The sequence below is a fragment of the Tursiops truncatus genome, chromosome 6 (assembly GCF_011762595.2).
Source record: "Tursiops truncatus isolate mTurTru1 chromosome 6, mTurTru1.mat.Y, whole genome shotgun sequence".
Taxonomy (NCBI): Eukaryota; Metazoa; Chordata; class Mammalia; order Artiodactyla; family Delphinidae; genus Tursiops; species Tursiops truncatus.
The window spans coordinates 78258964-78275866 of record NC_047039.1 but is presented as its reverse complement, the minus strand read 5'-3'; the positions used below and the strand labels follow the sequence as shown (position 1 = coordinate 78275866).

Here is a 16903-nt window from a genome sequence, read left to right as displayed (position 1 = left end):
CTCAGCAGGGACAGTCAATTCAAAGACCTGGACAGACATCCCTGGACAATTTAGACTTAAGTATCAGTAACAGTGTTCAGGCCTCACAGGAATCCTGTGTCTTCAGCCAGGCCCTGCTAAGCATGGGCCAAGGATGCAGGTACCTCCAGCCGCCCTCTCCACTTGCCTCAGGCTCTGTCTTTGGGAATGTGTCTCTTCTAGTCAGCCAGAAAGTCCTCCTCCATCCCTCCTAGGAGGAAAATTTCTCTTAAAGGAAAATTCCAGTCCATGTAGAGAAAAATCTATTGATTCTCATGCTAGCACATCCTTAGAGGATAGTCTCTATTTCTCATAACCCAGGATATTTATTCTTTCCAAATATTTTTTGTTTCCTCTAATAGCTGAGTGATATCTTCTGTCTTTGCTGTGTTTTGGGTGTACATTTTGGAAATTCTGGGAATCTGGGCTTAGAGGAAGGAAGGAGTCAGCTTCACCTTATATCGAGGGCTGCTTGGGCTTCTCAAAGGTGAGCGGGGCTCAGGAGGGAGGCTGTCAGTGCATATCCACCCCTATCACAGGTTCGTTGCTCCTGCTCAGATTCCATAGTTTTAAAATACTTTATTTTTTCCATAATACTGTCATTACAAAAAAATACAAAAAAACTACTATAAAAACATTCAGGGGCTTGTCAAAGTGAGAAAGCCTAAAAACTCCACCCCAGAACATGGCTGAAGCAGTCTTACCCTAGCTCCTTCACTATTTGATCTTTACACAATTATGGGAGTGAGGTGGGGTCACACAGGCGTCAGAGGGCTAGAAATTCCCCCGCAGCCTTCATGAAGGGTAAGAAATAAGTAGCTTCATATATCACAGAAATGGGATTTGGGAGTTTAGGGGTGGCTAGGCCCTGAGTTCAGAGGTGTGGGGAGAAACCTGTGACCCTGAATCTCTTGGTGGGGAATAGCTGCCACCTGACCCAAAGCCCTTTCCCTTCCTGATGAAGGCTAGGAGACAGACCCTGCCCTCCACCTCTTAGACTTAATACAGCAGCCCCCTCCCCTTCCTCTACCCTTGCACACTCTTAAGAGCAGCAGGGAGGACAGTACTTCCAGCTCTGCAGAGTCTGGGCAGGGGAGCTGTCAGGGAGGCTGCTGAGGGCCCCTCCACCTCCCTTTCCCAAATGAAAAGTGTCTCGTGCTCAATGGCCCGGTTCATGGGTTATGGACCTTCCCTTCCTATCTCAACCCTGGAGAGGCACACACAGCTCTAGGTGTGTGCTTTGTGTGCATGAATATGTGTGTGATAGCCTTGGACACTGTGGACCTGGGGGTGGGACTGGGGTGGGAAAGCAGTGTCCTTTTTATCCTCTTCCTCCCCCAGTAGGAGGAAGCTGAAGGGAAGGGAAAGGAGAGGTATTAGCAAAGCTGAGAGGGGAAGGAGGACATGCTATTTACAGGCGTGGACAAGGAATCTCTATATCTTCAAGTAGCTCTCAGGTCACTCTCCAGCCACTGGAGTGGGAACTGGATTCAAAGCTTGTGACATGAAAATTAACCCCTGGCCTGGACTAGCTCTCCCCACCTCCCTCCCACTCCCCCAAGGCAGCCCAGCTCTGAAAGGGGTCAGGGACAGGAACATTTTCCCTGAAAACCAGTGAGTTTTTTTTTGTTTGTTTTGTTTTTTGCATTTAGAAAGAGTTGCTAGTGTCCAGTGGACATCAAGCTGGGTGCACAATGGGTGGGGTGAGTGTGGGGCTATTGCTGTGGAAGGCTCTGGGCTGGCTGGGGCAGGGCCTAGGAGCATGGTAAGTGCTGCTTAAGGATCTGTCTTGTCTGTGGTGTTAATCTATCTGGGAAGCGAACTTTGAACTCGACAATGAGGTCTCCCCGCTGGGTGGGCACCTTGGGGAAGGGAAGGCCCTCCCCACGGAGTCTCTTCACGGTGCCTGGCTTGATGACATCATTGCAGGGCAAAGGGATCACTCGGCCATCAATGGTGGGAATGTTCACGGTACAGCCACACAGTGCCTGGGGAAAATGAGACAGAAAGTGAGGAAAAGGTAGGGTAGAGTGATTGGGAAGGGAAGAAAAGAGAGAGTGGGGAAAGAATGTCTCCGTCACCCCCACCCCCCACCCGATAAAACCACACACAATCTGGTCCAGGCCCCACCTCCTTGAGGCTGATCAGGGCACTGTAGAGCACGTTGGTGCCATCTCGGCGGAAGTGTGCATGGGGCTTGTCTTTGAGCACAAAGACGATGTCAGCGGGGATGTTGTCAGGTGTGGCATCGCCCTCTTTGGGGAAGGTGATCTTGGTGCCTTCCTTCCAGCCACGCTTGATGACAATGTGCAGGATCTTGTCCTCGGTGCGTACAGTTCGCCCGTCAGGGTTGAGGCGCCGCCTTGTGATCTTCATGCGTTTGGTGGAGCCATGGTAGATTTCCTCCAGGGACACCCTCAGCTCATGCACCACAGGTGGGTCCTGCACCTTGCGCCGAGAGTACAGTGGTTCTGGGGCTCGCCTTGGACCCCTACTCAGCCCATTGAACCCAAAGCGGCCAAAGGAGCCAAATGGGTCCTCATCTTCATCCACGTCCATGTCATCTGGGTCAAAGCCACTGAAGGGACGAGTGGAGCGAGTGCTGGCAAAGAAGATATCGAAGGGGTTGGAGCCGCCGAAGAAGGAGGCAAATGTGGCGTGGGGGTCCCCATGAAAGGTGTAGTGAAAGGAGCCACTGGAGCCCCCTGATGAACCGCCGCCGCTCTTCAGGCCTGGAGGGAGGAGAAGTTAGGGGCAGTATGGCTGGTCTCTGCCCCACCCCACTCTCCTCCCCCTGCCCTCTAGCTCCTAGTTCATGGGCCTAGAGGAAGAAGCAAGCTTTAACTCCCACAGAGAGGGCTGGCCTAATAGAGTAAGAAAAATCTCTGGCAAGATTTCTACTCTTAATTATATGTTTAATAATAAGGCACATCTTGAGGTTCAAAGAAGCTGAAAAGCTAAGACTAGAAGACTGGTAAGATGTGACTTCCAGCACTGTAAACTCTTCCATGTACCTGTGACCCAAAGATGTCTCACAGAGCCTTGAATGACTGGCCTGGGGTCACATTACAAGTCATACCTGGCTCCCGTATCTTTGCTTATCTCCAAAGACAGGGAAAGAGGCAATCAGACAGAATTTGACCATACAGAGGGCTGTAAGTGACCTGTCCCAAATAAGGTGGCAATAGAGTCCAGGAGGAAGTCCACTCTCACTCTACTTCTTTTTTTTGTTTGTTTGTTTTTTGCGGTACGTGGGCCTCTCACTGTTGTGGCCTCTCCCGTTGCGGAGCACAGGCTCCGGACGCACAGGCTCAGCGGCCATGGCTCACGGGCCCAGCCGCTCCGCGGCATGTGGGATCTTCCCAGACCAGGGCACAAACCTGTGTCCCCTGCATCGGCAGGCGGACTCTCAACCACTGCGCCACCAGGGAAGCCCCCACTCTCACTCTACTTCTAGCATGGTTTCCTCTTTCTCTGACTCGTGCCCAAATGGGAAATGAGGAGGGCCCCAAAAAAGCAGGAAAGATCATTAGCTTGGAGAAGAGGAGCTATTTCTCTACAAAAAGTTTTCAAATGCTTTGTTCCCACACTCAGGGTTCACAGTGTTGCACAGCTCCAGGGGTTGCCATTCACACATTGGACAGACATAGATTGCAATGGGAAGGGAGCTCCTTGGAGTTGTACAACACCAAGACTTACACCCCATACCTAATGTCAGAGCTGCCAAAAAGGATGAGTGAGCTGGCACACTGCAGGTGGTGACCCCAGCTACTCTCTCTCTGGAGTCAGGTTCTGTCTAAGGGGCTCAGATTTGTGGGGCAGTCTTCAAGGGGGATGGTAGTGGTGGTGATTGGAGTAGTTGGGGGGCTTGTGTGGGAAGGAGGGAGGAAGGGGATTAACACTGAGAAATGATCTAGAATATCTAGACTTAGGGGTGGGGCCCAGGCTTGGGGAAGGGATTTTTCTCTTTGAGGGCTTTATCTAGAATTTCATTGGCTGTGGAAGCCTGAGCCTAAATTAGCCTCTTACTTCCTGGGACCACAAGAGGAGATTTGGGTTTCATTAGAGAGGCCAAGTGGCAAGCAATTCAGTGACTTGTGACAGCTGCCTCTTCACCCTTCCCCTAAGACTCAAGGTCTGTTCTTTCCTTTTATTGAGGGTCTGATTACCAGGTGAGTTCAAGAAGCTTGGCAGAGCTCAGTGAGAGAGGGAAGTTGGACTGATGATGACAGGAGGGGGTGACTTCTCTGCAAGGATTCCTGCTGTACCACTACCACCCCCCATTCAAGCTGGGAACAACTTGTCCCCAGGGAGGGCTGCACACAGAGTCTATGTGCACAACTGTTCTAGCTGGCTACTGGGGAAGGGGCAGGGCAGACAGAAATACAACCCACATTTCCAAGGCTGCTTCTCCCTTCCCAGGCCCTGGATGTCTCCTTAAGGTTGTGCTGCATCCTCAGGAGCCCTCCTGGGATGTAGATCTCCATTAGAACTGGTGCCTGGACCTAGGGCATGAGCCTTGCCCTTTGCTTAGGTTTGGTCATGCAGAAAGCGGAGGTCTCCCAGCTCCTACCTTCTTCCTAATCAAAGGTGAGGCCGAGCAGAGGAATGAGTGCAATTCCTAGACAGGTCACATGGTGGCATGGTGTCTGTACTGCTTCCCTCTTCCCCACCACTACCCCTCCCATCCCTCTACCCCAGAGAGAAACATTTCTTAGCTGAGAGAATATTGGGGATTCCAGAAGATACCTGGTGAGTCTGGGAATTGGCAAGTCTAGTAGGTGAGGAGGGAAAAACGGAAGGAACTAGTGGCATGGAGAATAAGAAGAGGGGGTTGGGAGGACTGGGGTGTACAGAGGACAGGGCCATGGAACATAAAGCAAGGAGGAGGAAAGGAAAAGAACATTCTTTTGAGCACCTGCTTTGTATCAGGTACAGTATATATCATTAGCCCATCTAATTTTGAGACTAGAACAGGGGGAGTGAGGAGGAGAATGTGGAAGAAAGGTGGATGCCACTGGGGAGGAAGGACAGTTCCTCCTGGAAAGGAGAGTCCTCAGCTGTGACAATGTCTCTTAATATAGCCTGACAGGTGCTTGTGGCTGGCGGGTGGCAGGCGGCCCTGAGGGGCAGGCCCAGAATTAGCAGCTACATCATGTCCGTGGGATGTGCTGGGAGGAGCCGCCCTCTCAGAGGCTTTATTTGGACCTTTCCTGACACCCTGTGCGTGGCCACCAGCTACCCCAGGAGGGGGCAAGGTGCCAGCAGCAGTTCCCCTTCCACTCTTGCTTGGATGCCTGCCACTTCCTCAGGGAGTTGAAACTCTACCTCTGTTCTGCTGGCCTGAAGTGGGCAGGAAGGGGGCAGGGAAGGGGACAACCATCTCTAGCGCAGAGCTCCAGTGGTTAATTCCCCGGCTGCTTAAGGGCCAAACTTTTATGCTGATGACTGTAAATGCGCTGTCCTCAGAGAGCCACACACTCCCTTTCCTAACCTTCCCCATCAGCCAATGAAGAAGCGGGGACTTCAGGCAGGACTAATAAGGCTGGGAGGGAAAGAAGGGCGGGGAAGGCCTCTGGCTCTAGCTTTTCTAAGGCCTTAACTTGAGGAGGGAGAGGGGCAGAGAGAGGCAGGGAGAGCTGTGGTGAGCTGAGGCTGGGTAGTGGGTGGTCTCTTCTTTCCTCTGGATGTCAGTGCTGGGAACACTTGCCTCCCTCACCTCCTTCTCAGTCTCCAGTTCCCTGCTTTGAGAACTGGGTCACCCAGGACCCCAGACAAGGACAGGTGTCCAGTATCAGGCTGGAGCACTGCCCTCTTACCTTCCTCCCCATACTGGTCATACAGGCCCCGTTTCTTAGGGTCACTCAGCACATCATAGGCCTCTGCGATCTCCTTAAACTTCTCCTCAGCGTTGGGTTCTTTGTTCTTATCTGGGTGGTACTTCAAGGCCATCTTCCGATAGGCTTTCTTGATCTCATCCTCATTGGCTCCCGACGGGATCCCAAGAATCTTGTAGTAATCCTTTCCCATCACAGCCACTGGACCGGCACTGGTGTCCTTGTTTCTGAAAGAAACCAGGGCCGATCCTTGATGCCTCTGTTCCCTTCTACCCCAGTCCTGTTCCTGCTGATCCTGCAACCCCTAAATGACTCACTGTGTAACTTTCAGCAGGTCATGCCTGTTCTGTGGGCCTCTGTCTCCCCATCAGTAAAATGAAAGGGTTGGATTAGATGATCTCTTCCAGCTCTGACATTCTAGGATTCTGTGATTCTTTCCTTAGCTCCTGGGTTTTCCCAACAGGAAGCTGGGGGCTGTGGCCCACTTTTTGGGGCTATTCTAAGGCCCAGGTCCTTGGGCCAGACTGAGGACTCCCACGAGCCCTGCTGAGTGAGGTGGCACCATGGACTGACAGACCCACGCACAGAAGCTGGTGAAGATCAGCGTACTGGGTGAGGTCACCTGAGCATCGTGGTCTCCTGTGCCATGCTTCAGGCATAGTGCCCAGGCTAAGGGCAGCTGGGGCAGTGGCCCAGGGCTGGGAACAGGCCTGGGTCTTCAGCCAGCTGCCTTGGCCAGCCAAGCTGAGTCAGGGTGTGTGTACCTGAATTCCTCTCAGCCACTGGAGACCCCAGGCCTCCCTGCCCCCGCTCCCCAGACTGTGCTAAGCCTCACGTGTGATTCAGATTAGAGGATGACTCACAGCCTTTGGTTACTGCTGTTTCTAACCCTCTCATTAGCGGGGCGGGGTGACACCGTCCTTCCCCCAACCAGGGCAACAGTTCCCTTTAGTCATTTCCCGGTGTCTACACACAAAACTGTGTGTGAAGACATGCCTGTGCCACCTAAGCATCAGTGTTAGTGAACAAAAGCATCCTGGAGGTGGGGCTTTTAAACCTTAGCTGTTAGGAGACAATTGGGCACTAACCACCAGTTCCTTAGTACCTTCTCTACCAGTCCCTCCCTCTCACCTGCCTCAAGGTTTAGGATCTGGCCCAGTGCCAGGTCCACACTCCTCTGATAGTCCCTGACTTGCTGGGTGCAGGGGCATTTGTTATTTATATGAGGGAGAAACACAGGACTCTCATTCTTTCACTCTAATCTCCCTCCATCAATGTCTCTGTGGTGGATAGAGGGAAAGGCACTTTCCTGTAGCTAGAGCTAGTAGGGGGAATGGCCAGAAGCCATTCTCTAACCCATCTGAGACTTGGCCAACCCCTGCCAAAGCCCAGAGAACCGGAGTCTTTCTAGCAATGTCATGGGCTGGCAGCCACAGCTAAGGCCTGCCTTTTCTGCCTCTGACTGCTTCAGAGAGATTACAGGGTGTCCTGGCAAGAGTGAGGGCTGTAATGGGTTAGGGGAGGCCTCAAGGCCCCAGGTAGACAGGGACAACAGCCCTAACTCCTGCCCCCACAGGGCCTGTTACAGGTGGCTGGGTTGACTCATGGTTCTGGGAGTCACCTCACTCTGACGAAGAGAAGGCTCCATTAGGGCGGGCACTCCCCCTTTTCCCCTACCAGCATGTCATGCCTGGTGGGGGAGCCTGTGGCTGGGGAGGCAGAGAAGAAAGGGCATCTGGGGGAGGGCAGCCATTTTCGGAAGCAGCAGTAAAAGCAGTCTGAGAGGGAGTTGGGGGTGGTCTGCCGCCATCTCTGCCTCAGCCCACACCTTCTTTCCCCCGAAACTGGGAAGGAAACCTAACACACCAAGAGGGTGCCCCCAGAGAACTGTAGCATCTTTTAGGCTGAGGGCGAGTGGAATGCCTTGCCAGTGCTTTCAACCCTCCCCTCACTGTCCCTGCATTACCTCTTCATCCGGCCAGCTTCCTCCCTTGCACCCCTGTGCTAACTGTTCTAGACCTCTAATTCTCTTGCCTCCACAGACATAGGGCAAGCTCTTTCAGGAGTTGCCTTTTTTCCTCCTTCTTTCCTCCCTCCCTCCCCTACCCACAAGCCACGTGTTGGAATGACAAAGGAGCCCCATGGCATGGCACTGCCTTTGATGGAGAGAATGAAGAGGATGTTAATGTAGAGGCAGGACTAAAAAATAAGAAATGGCAAGGGGGACTGGTACAGGGAGGGGGGATGGTTGATACAGAAAATGAAGTACTGATGGAGGGGATGAAGGATGACAAATGGAAATGTCTGAAGTGGCAAATGGGTTACCAATGGGATGTAGAGAGTTGAAATACTAGAGGAGGTGTTTGTGGAAAACGGATGCCTGAAGGGTTTGGTATAAGATGAATGACAAGGGGTGCGGTTCATTCAAATGTAAGGGTGGGACAGAAGGGGGGTTCTTATACGTAACTGGGGATGAGACGAGGATGAGATGGAGGAAGCGGGTAGGCAATGGAGGGGGATATGACATGGAGAATTTGACTCGGTATGGGTATGAGTGCCCTTCTCCAGAGGGACTTACCGAAACTTTACAAACCCATTCAGCGTCCACGCTCGAAGTTTTAAGGGCTCCAGCTGAATTTTAAACATCAAGCTGGCTAAGAAGTCTTCTCCCCAGAAGTGTGGGAAGCTCCGGAAAGCGCCTCGGGCCTGTAGTGGGGGTGCTGCTGGGGATGGGCAGGAGAGCACTGTGCGCTTAAACATGCCCAGCCCAGCCCCTCACCTCTGATCGCTCCACCGGAGCCTGCTTGGAGAGCTGCAGCTCTGGAAGCCGCCTCCTCGGGTTCTCAGAGGCACTTGCCCAGCAAGGCCTGTCCGGTGCAGCAGGAGCTGGACCTGATCCCCAGGTGTGGAGAGTGAAGGAATAGGGTCCAGCGGTCACCTGCTCTCAGGTGCAGCGATGTCTGGCTGATTGTGAATGGCTGTATGGCTGTGTGACAGTAAGGCTGGCAGTGCGAAGAGTGTGTGCTTGTGAGTGGCAGCGTGTACCTCTGACAGGTGTGATTGTCTGTGAGGGCCTGAGAGGCAGCGTGTTCTTCTCGCCTCTCTCCCCGGGGAGGACCAGACCCCAATCCCCAAGAATCTACTCAATGAAGTCACTGACAGGGAGTCTCCTCCCTCGCAGATGGGCGGGGCGGGGCGGGGCAGAGCTCGGCTGGGACAAAAGGCGCGGCGAGGAGAGGAGGGGAGGAGAGGGGAGGGGGCTCCGGCGGGGGAGGGTGGTCGGTGATGTCACCGGCGCTGGCTGACTGGGCTGGCTCAGAAACGCCGCCCCGGAACCCAGTGCGACCCCGCCCGACCCTCCCCCGGCTCAGACGCGGGCTGCCCCCTGTAAGAGGGTCGCGGACATCGAGCACCTTGCAGACCCTGAACCTCCACACCCCCGCGGTGGAAGAGCCGAAGGGCCCTCAGTGTCCCGACATCCCGACACCAGGACCCCTGGCTTCGCGACGCGCGACGCCCCCCTCCCGGGACCCTCGAGTCCTGGCTCGGTGCCCTCACCAGTGAGGAGCTGCGGGCGCCGCCGCGGTCCGTCAGACAGCCGCTGCCCCCTCCCCCGGCTCTGGCTCCGCCGCCTCCACTCGGGACAGGAGTCGCCCGCCCGCCGGCGGCGGCCAGCGGGCCGGGAACCCGCCCCCACAGCTCCGCCTCCGCGCTGCCCATTGCGCCGTCTGCCCGTCACTCAGCTCAGCCTCTGCTGTAATTGGACAGCTTTCAACGAGTGGCTCTGTGGTAGCCGCCCATTCTCCGCCCCTGTCACCCGGCCACACGCGCACACATTCCGGGCAGTGATTGGTGTGGGTCTGATTGGTGCACTTTGGGATCAATCAACCACACCTCTTCGCTATCTCGTCGTGTCATTGGTAAAAGGGACAGAGGGCGGCAACTCCACGCGCCCTTTGATTTTATTGGTTGGTCTGTGGGGCTCAGACCCCAGTCGGGGGACAACTATTTTAGTCCAATCTCCGGTTTGAGAACGTGGGACGTACTGGCCACTGCCCGAATCCCGGGAGAACCTTCTGGAACCCGTGCAACGTCAAAGGCAGCCTTAAAGGAAAACTGCGCCCACCAGTTGGCGGTGACTCTGGGCATTCTTTCCTGTCTTCATTTAGGAGGGTAGGGGAGAGAATAGTGCACTCTGGGAGGTGTGGTCCCTGGACCGGGGTGAAAAGGTTACCATTCTTACCTGTCTTCCATTGAACCGTGAACTGTCCTAGCCCTGACCTGATTTAGCTTTACCTTACCGTGACCCGGAGTTGACCTGATATGACCTAACTGAATCTCAAAACAGACCCCGGTAGATGAGCATAGTTTAAGTACCCTTCTGCCCTCTCCTTTGTAACCTAGCAGTTCTCCACGGTTTTAGCACCTCCAAGATTCCCTTTATGAGTCCCCTTTTCATCCTCTGTATAATCCCCTCATCCCTGCTCCCTCATGAGCAGCCCCTTCTCAACAATCCCCACAATCCTCATTAAAGTTCTCCCTATAATCTTTCATCCTACTTCCCTTTTGAGTTCCCACATTTTATCCCCCTTTTACTCCCCCCCCCCATTCCTGGCCCCATATGATCTCCTGTCTTTCCCCCATGATCTTCTGTCTTATCCTATTCTTAATCCTTATCTACTCCCATGTGCTCCCCTATCCTAGCCCCCCGCCCCTTAACCCTTCGTCTCAGCTCCACATGATCTCCTTTCTTAACACCCTCAGAATCTCCCATTTCAGTACCCCCGCCCCCACCCCCATTAATTCTCAGCCCCAGTGTCCCCGATGTTCAGAGCAGGCAGGGCTGCGTAGGCGGTTGCCAGCGGAAGCCGACGCTTGAGCAGACACGGTGCCTGGCGCCCACGTCACTGTCTCCCAGGCCCATCTGTGCTAGAGGGAGCGGGGGTAGGGAGGGGGTAATCCAGGGGTGAAGAGGGGGAAGGAGTTCTTGGGGGTTTTGAGGACAAAGGAAGGGCCAGAGCAGAAGCTCTCACTTCTCTTTCCTTGCAGTTTCCCTGAGGCAATGTATGGACACCCATGAGGTCATGCAAACTAGACAGAGCTGGAAACAGGCTTGGAGAGCATCAATACCTAGGCCACAGAGCAGAACAGGAGAGCAGTCTAGGGATCCTGAGGTTACGTCTGCCTATTCTCCACTATATGCCTTCTTTCTAGTTATCACGATGGGGATCCCAGGTATAAAGGGGTGTGAGGTGTGAGGCAAGGAAAGGAAATGTGGTAAGAGGAGGCAGGGTGATGGGGATAAGGAGAGGAGGGAGGGAAGATGGGGTAAGGGAGATGGGGAGGGGAGGGGTGGTGAGGGGAGGGAGAGGGGGAGAGGAGAGAGGGAAGATGGGGTAAGGGAGTGGAGGGAGAGGAGATGGGGTGAGGGGGATAGGGAGGGGAGGGAGGGGAGATGGGATGAGTAGCAAAAGGATGGGACAGAGAGATGAGGTGAGAAGAAATGAGGAAGGGAGGGGAGGTGGGGTGATGAGGGAATGGAATAGTGTGACATGGAGATGGGAAAGGGAGGGTGAGGGGGCCCAGGAATGGTACTGGCTCCTTATATCTGAGGGCTCTCACTCCCCCACCTCCAGATTCATGGGGGCCTGGGCTGTGGGCGGCTCTGCTTCTTCCTATGCCAGGTTTGTCTATTTTACCTCCTCCAGCCTTGCCTGTGCCAACACGGAGGCAGCGTTTAGTCACCGGCCTTTACCTGGTCCCCGCTAATGCTGAAGTGTAGGCTTAGACCTTTAAGGGTGCAGGGCTGTGCCTTCAGGTATTGGTGGCACAGATTCCGTTGTTTGCTGAGTTTTCAGTTGCTGTCCTGTGTCCCATTGCCCTGGGTATCAGGAAGGTGTGAGAGGAACAAGGGGTGCCTCAGGGTGTGGCATAGGGTATGAGAATGTAGGCTCTGAAGGCAGACTGTTGACCTTGTGAGGTTACTTGCCACATTGGTGCCTCATTTCCTCCTCTGTAAAATGGGGACAGCAGTACCTCATAGGGTCGTTGAGAGGGTTAATTAAGGTAACACATGTAATGCACTTAGTTCTGAGCTCGGCCTGTACTTAGCGCTCAAGAAAGTTAACTTATGCTGTATGTTCACAGATATCTCGGTATGTGAGTGCATCTGTAAATGTTTGAGCCTGGGAATTATTTGTCTTGTTGTATCCATCATGCAATTTGTAAGTGAGTGTATCTGGGTAATTATTTTTGTGCGATAGTGTGCCTGATTCTGTTATTTGCTGTAGGTATGTGATTTTGTGTTACTGTACATATGTGATTAAATGACTAAGTAGGCCTGTGTCTACATGACAAAGAGTGGATGAAGTGTGGCTTCATGGCTGTTGATATGCTGACACCATGTCTGCCGGTGTATGCATGCATCTGTGATCATGTCAGTTCCAAACACCCCCACTCACCCTCCCTCCCTCTGGAGATGTCACAACCCTAGATGTCCCTCATTTCCTCACCCTGAGGGAACCAGAACTCGGGGGCAGGGGCGGGGGTGGGTGCCAGTGAGGAGGTGTTTAGACAGGAGCACATGTTCCCTCCCAGACTGTGTATGGGAGGGGGAGCCCTATCTTGCTCATATCCTGAAGCCTCCACAGGAAGTGCTCCCCCCCAACTTGTTCTCAGTTCCCTGTCTTGTCACCATGGCAACAGTTGCCAGGGGCTCCCAGGGTTGCTAAGATCTGGGTGTGGGAGGCTGCCAAGCCTTGTTGCCAGTAGACACAGAGAATCCTGGGGGAAAGGAAGACTACCCCCACAGTGCCGGCTTTCTGCAGTGACAGGACTGGTCCTTGGACCTCTCCTGTCCCCAGATTGTTCCTATAATTTGTATATGGCAGTACTAGGGTTAGTGGGGGGCTTTAACAGGAAGCTGGAACTAGAATACTGAGATTAACATTCTGAGAAGAAAGGGGCACTCTAGCTTGGCTATTTCCATCTTTAAGGTCGGGAGGTCCTTGGAAATTAGTGACTTGCTTATTCTGTCCCCCATCTCTTATACTTCTTCTCTGGCAATATCTCTGCTTGAGTTCTCCAATGGCTGGTGCTTATTATCTACCTGATGTTTCCACCTGGTGTAGGAATACTGCATTGACCCCATTACTCTGGATGCAGACTGACTCCTTCCTGTGGTCAGACTCTTAGCATATCACCTGGATACACACTTCATGCTGACACTTGAGCCCAGAGTTCAGTCCCACAATGAGCCCTAACTTTGGCCTCAGCCTGAGACACTGACCTTGGTGTTAGTCCTAGACCAGAAAGTTCCCTACACCCAGCCTCAGTATAAGCCCTCCTCCTAGACACAGATGAGCCCTAATCTTGATACTGATACTTGAACCATCCACAGATTCAGTTATGATCCTGTACGTTGACTGAACACTGACCAGTGATCTTACTCCCTGGTACTTGCCTCGGGTCTCCCCGACTGTTCTGAACCTACACTGACTAGTACCATAAAGGTTCAAATGGGTTTTTTCTTGGGGGTGAGAGAACAGTACTGGGAATGACCAGCAGAGGGCGTGCAACATCAGGTTCCAAAGGCATGCTTCCCAGAGCCCACCTGGAAAGGGGATTAATAGCTATATTGGGATCTTGGATCTTTTCTCTCAGGTCAGGACTCAGAGCTGGAAGCACAGCAGTTGGTTTAAGAGGTTGAACTAAAAAAAGGTTCCCAACCCAGTGATGCTGATGCTTTGGGGTCACTTGGGTCTGTATAAGCATGGGTTTCCCTACAGCTCAGCCCGCCTCAGGGCTGGGGATGCACCAGAAAGCGCTTAACCATTTACTGGCATCGCAGGTCTCAAGAGGACTGGACACCTGGGAAGACATTTCACCCCCAACTCCACATTTCTGTCATATGCTCATACAGCTTCACTACCTTCCCTGGTATTCAGTTATCTTTTGGTCCTATTGAGCAGAAATCTGTCTCTCTTCCACCTTTGATCTTAGCTCTGTGCTTGAGGTCACATTGACTTCATTGGTCCCATCTACCAGACATCAGCCATCTGCATCCCTTGAGTCTGCTCCTTGATAGGGTGAACACCTCTCAGGCCTTCACGGGTTCTTCCTGTGCCTTGTATCAATTCCAGCCACTAAGACCATGTTCCCCTGGCTGGGTTTCATTTTATGATGCCTGGCTCTGGTTAGGTTTTTACAGGAGTGCTGGTGCAGCATACTAGCCAGCCTGCATCCCTCCTCTGACCCTGAACTTCTTTCCGTGTAGCCTCAGGTTACATCAGCTTTTTAGTAGTTCACTCACACCAGGTGAAGACTGCATCCTCTGTTCTCCCTGACCTGCTAAATCACATTTTGCCCGTTTTGTACCTGTTATAATTTTGAAAGGAGTGTTATTATTTATTTATTATTTTTTTTAAAGACAAAGATACTTGAAATTAGTGAAATAAAAAACATTTTGGCACTACTTTCTGAGCTTTAGGGCAATCCTTGGGCTTGGAAGTCTCTGTATTTGATGCTTACTTAGATGGGACAAGGAGGGACTCAAGTGCTCACTTCAGCAGCACATATACCAAAACTGGAACATTACAGGGAAGATTAGCGTGGCCTCTGCGCAAGGATGACATGCAAATTCATGAAGGGTTCCATGTTTTTGTTTTTGATGAATATTAAAATGTAATAATGTAAAATGAATGTATATATGGATAAATTAGTATATTGCCAAAAAAAAAAAGAGGGACTGAAGATCCCCAGCTGGCTTGGCTGTGACTTCAGCACTGTGGACAGAGGCCAATGGAAGTTCCCCCGGCTATGCCTGGGACTGTGGGTGGGTGGAAGATGATACACACACAGCCTTCAGGTGGGGCCAGAAATTCTTGCTGCTCACTCAATGCCTTACACTGTACCAAGCTCTTTCCTCTCACCAAACGTATTCTGTCCTCACTCAACTATCAGCTCAGGAAGCAGACAAAATGAACTGTTTTCCAGATTTTTACAGATGAGGAAACTGAAGTTTTGCAAGGCCAAACTCCAAGCAACCCTATGAGTGGGATGGGAGAGAGAACACTAATTACTCCATATTTAGCAAATTTAGCAACCACTGCCCTGCTCTGGCTCAAGTGCACTCCTCTTTATCTCTAGGGAAAGTCAGGGTCGGTGGAAGTTTTTGTGGAACTGAGGTTCCAGCCAACCCTGGGAACAAGTGGCAGTTGGTAGCAGGAACAGTGCTGGGAGGCTCTGAAGTTCCAGTCAGGACTGCCCGAATGAGGGTGGGGAAACCTTGCTTGTCATTAAGGTTCACATAGGTCCAGCTTTTATGCCTCTTCCTCTGTCCCAATGCTTGGCTTCACTGAGCCTGGAGATAAGGAAAAGGGACGTGTAGGATATTATTAAGGTGTTTCTGAGCCTGATGGACCTTCGTGGGAAATTTCCAGGAAGGGTGTGGGAGTCTTTGTGAAGGGGGTGAGTTGTGCAGGTGGTAAGAAATCCTCTGACATGGGCTACAGGTCTGGCTATCTGTGTATGCCTATTCCCTGGGTGTGGAAACAGGAGGTGCTGGACCACACAGCAGCTTTCTTTGAGGTGTACTCTGACAGGCAGCACAATAAAGTAGTTAAGAGCATGGGCACTGAAGCCAGACTACCTAGTTCCCCTGCTTCCTAGCTGTGTGACTGTGGAACCTTGAGAAATTCTCAGCCTCTCGGTTCCTCACTTCCTCATCTGTAATACAAATCACATAGGGTTGTTTTGAAGATTTATTCGTTTATGCAAAGCACTTAGAATTGCCCAGTGCATAGTAAGTGCTCAAAAATGTTAGTAATTACAGTTGGCTGTTGAACAATGTGGGAATTAGGAGCGCCAATGCACCCGCTGCAAAAATCCTCTTGTAGCTTTATAGCTGGGTCTCCGTATCCCCGGTTCCACATCTGTGGATTCAACCAACTGAGGACTGTGTGGTACTGTTGTACCTATTTATTGAAAAAAATCTGCATGTAAGTGGACGCATGCAACTGAATGGCCTCTGGTCCCTCAGGGGTTAACCATATTTGTATCTGGGGCTCCTGTGGTTTTGAGGTAGAATATCTGCCTCTGATCCACAGTCTAGAGATGCTTTCCTGTCTACAAGTACTGGCTCTGTTCTTACCAGGCAAAAGGGATGAATGGAGATTTCATGGTCCTCTGAAAGCTTCTCCAGACCTTAGTTTACCCAGCCCTATAATATCACATTAAAACAGTCTGCAAAGATGGGGAGGAAACTCAGACCAAGGAGAGCCCAGAAGACCCGGAGAAACCAGCCAACTAGCTTTCCTACTTTGTAGCTCAGCAGAAACTGGGAAGGGAAAAATGTCTAAAGCTGGCCCTTGGTGTGTGTTTGGGGGCAATACATAGCAGACAGGCTTGGAGGGCTTACCTTTTCCTTAATTTCTTCAAAAACTTTGGCTCTTCTCTTCAGTGCCCTCGTCTCCTCTGTGTCCATGGTGGAGACCCTGCCTCCTCCCACCCCCACCTATCTTATGGGTTCCCTGGAGGCCACAGCTGCTCCTGTTTTAGACTCAGGAATTGGCCGATGATAGGAAAACAAACAGAAACTTGGTAGGTGCCCCAAACAACAGGAAACAAGAAGCCAAAATAGCATCACAATCTTTTTATTATGATTCCCACTGTGCCCAGCCTCTGGGAACATCAGCTCCTTCTGGAGTGAAGGCTGAGCCATGGGGAGGAGCATGCAGCTGTAGTGATGGGAAGACAGGGCTTGAGGATGTTCCCCTCAGCTTACTGTCAAGTTACCTTCTGCAGAAAAGCACATAGGAAGGGCATAAGGGACCAGAGGCCATTGGATCCTCCATTGTTACTTGAGTGCTCTCAGAGCCCTTCTCACAAGCCTGTGTTTGGTGGGGAGACAGATCGGAGGCCATCTCTTATAGGAGGCTAGGCTTGATGGCCTTCGTTTTACCATGGATATGGAAAGGCCTTGTTCCTTACACATTGATGTTCTTATCTGTGTCATGCCAACCCATGCTATACAAACCGGAATGTGACTG

General features: G+C 52.1%; 2 protein-coding genes and 1 non-coding gene across 6 annotated transcripts in view; 2 read left to right on the top strand and 1 right to left on the bottom strand.

Annotated features, from left to right (window-relative positions):
- Nucleotides 1-577: 577 nt before the first annotated feature.
- Nucleotides 578-9543, bottom strand: DNAJB5 (DnaJ heat shock protein family (Hsp40) member B5). 3 transcript variants are annotated; one of them, XM_033858209.2, is made up of 4 exons: nucleotides 9414-9543; nucleotides 5838-6082; nucleotides 2149-2750; nucleotides 578-2006 (listed from the first exon to the last, which is right to left on the bottom strand). In XM_033858209.2, exons 2-4 carry the CDS (start codon nucleotides 6046-6048, stop codon nucleotides 1773-1775), a joined length of 1047 nt encoding a protein of 348 aa, XP_033714100.1. In that variant the 5' UTR covers nucleotides 6049-6082; nucleotides 9414-9543; the 3' UTR covers nucleotides 578-1772. The 3 variants fall into 3 exon arrangements, with proteins under 3 accessions (XP_033714100.1, XP_033714101.1, XP_033714102.1); XM_033858210.2 differs by lacking the exon at nucleotides 9414-9543 and adding an exon at nucleotides 8635-8828; XM_033858211.2 differs by lacking the exon at nucleotides 9414-9543 and adding an exon at nucleotides 8434-8628.
- Nucleotides 9544-9659: 116 nt separating this feature from the next.
- LOC101334385 (protein SPATA31F1-like) overlaps nucleotides 9660-16903 on the top strand; it is a 115156-nt gene continuing 107912 nt past the window's right edge. For both annotated transcript variants that reach the window (XM_073806244.1, XM_073806243.1), the window contains exon 1: nucleotides 9660-10028. The gene's annotated coding sequence lies outside the window, so the exon portion shown is untranslated. The remainder of the gene's footprint in view (nucleotides 10029-16903) is intronic.
- On the top strand, nucleotides 14410-14516 carry LOC117312889 (U6 spliceosomal RNA). The gene has a single exon (XR_004527293.1). It is a non-coding gene; the product is annotated as a U6 spliceosomal RNA (small nuclear RNA).

Bases quoted from the DNA above. Each gene is read 5' to 3' on its own strand.
- DNAJB5 (XM_033858211.2), bottom strand. From the start codon at position 8,615: ATGTTTAAGCGCACAGTGCTCTCCTGCCCATCCCCAGCAGCACCCCCA. The intron at 6,083-8,433 runs GTAAGTCCCTCT...GGTTTCTTTCAG, and splicing joins AATGGGTTTGTAAAGTTTCG to AAACAAGGACACCAGTGCCG. The intron at 2,007-2,148 runs GTGGGGCCTGGA...CATTTTCCCCAG, and splicing joins CCCTGATCAGCCTCAAGGAG to GCACTGTGTGGCTGTACCGT.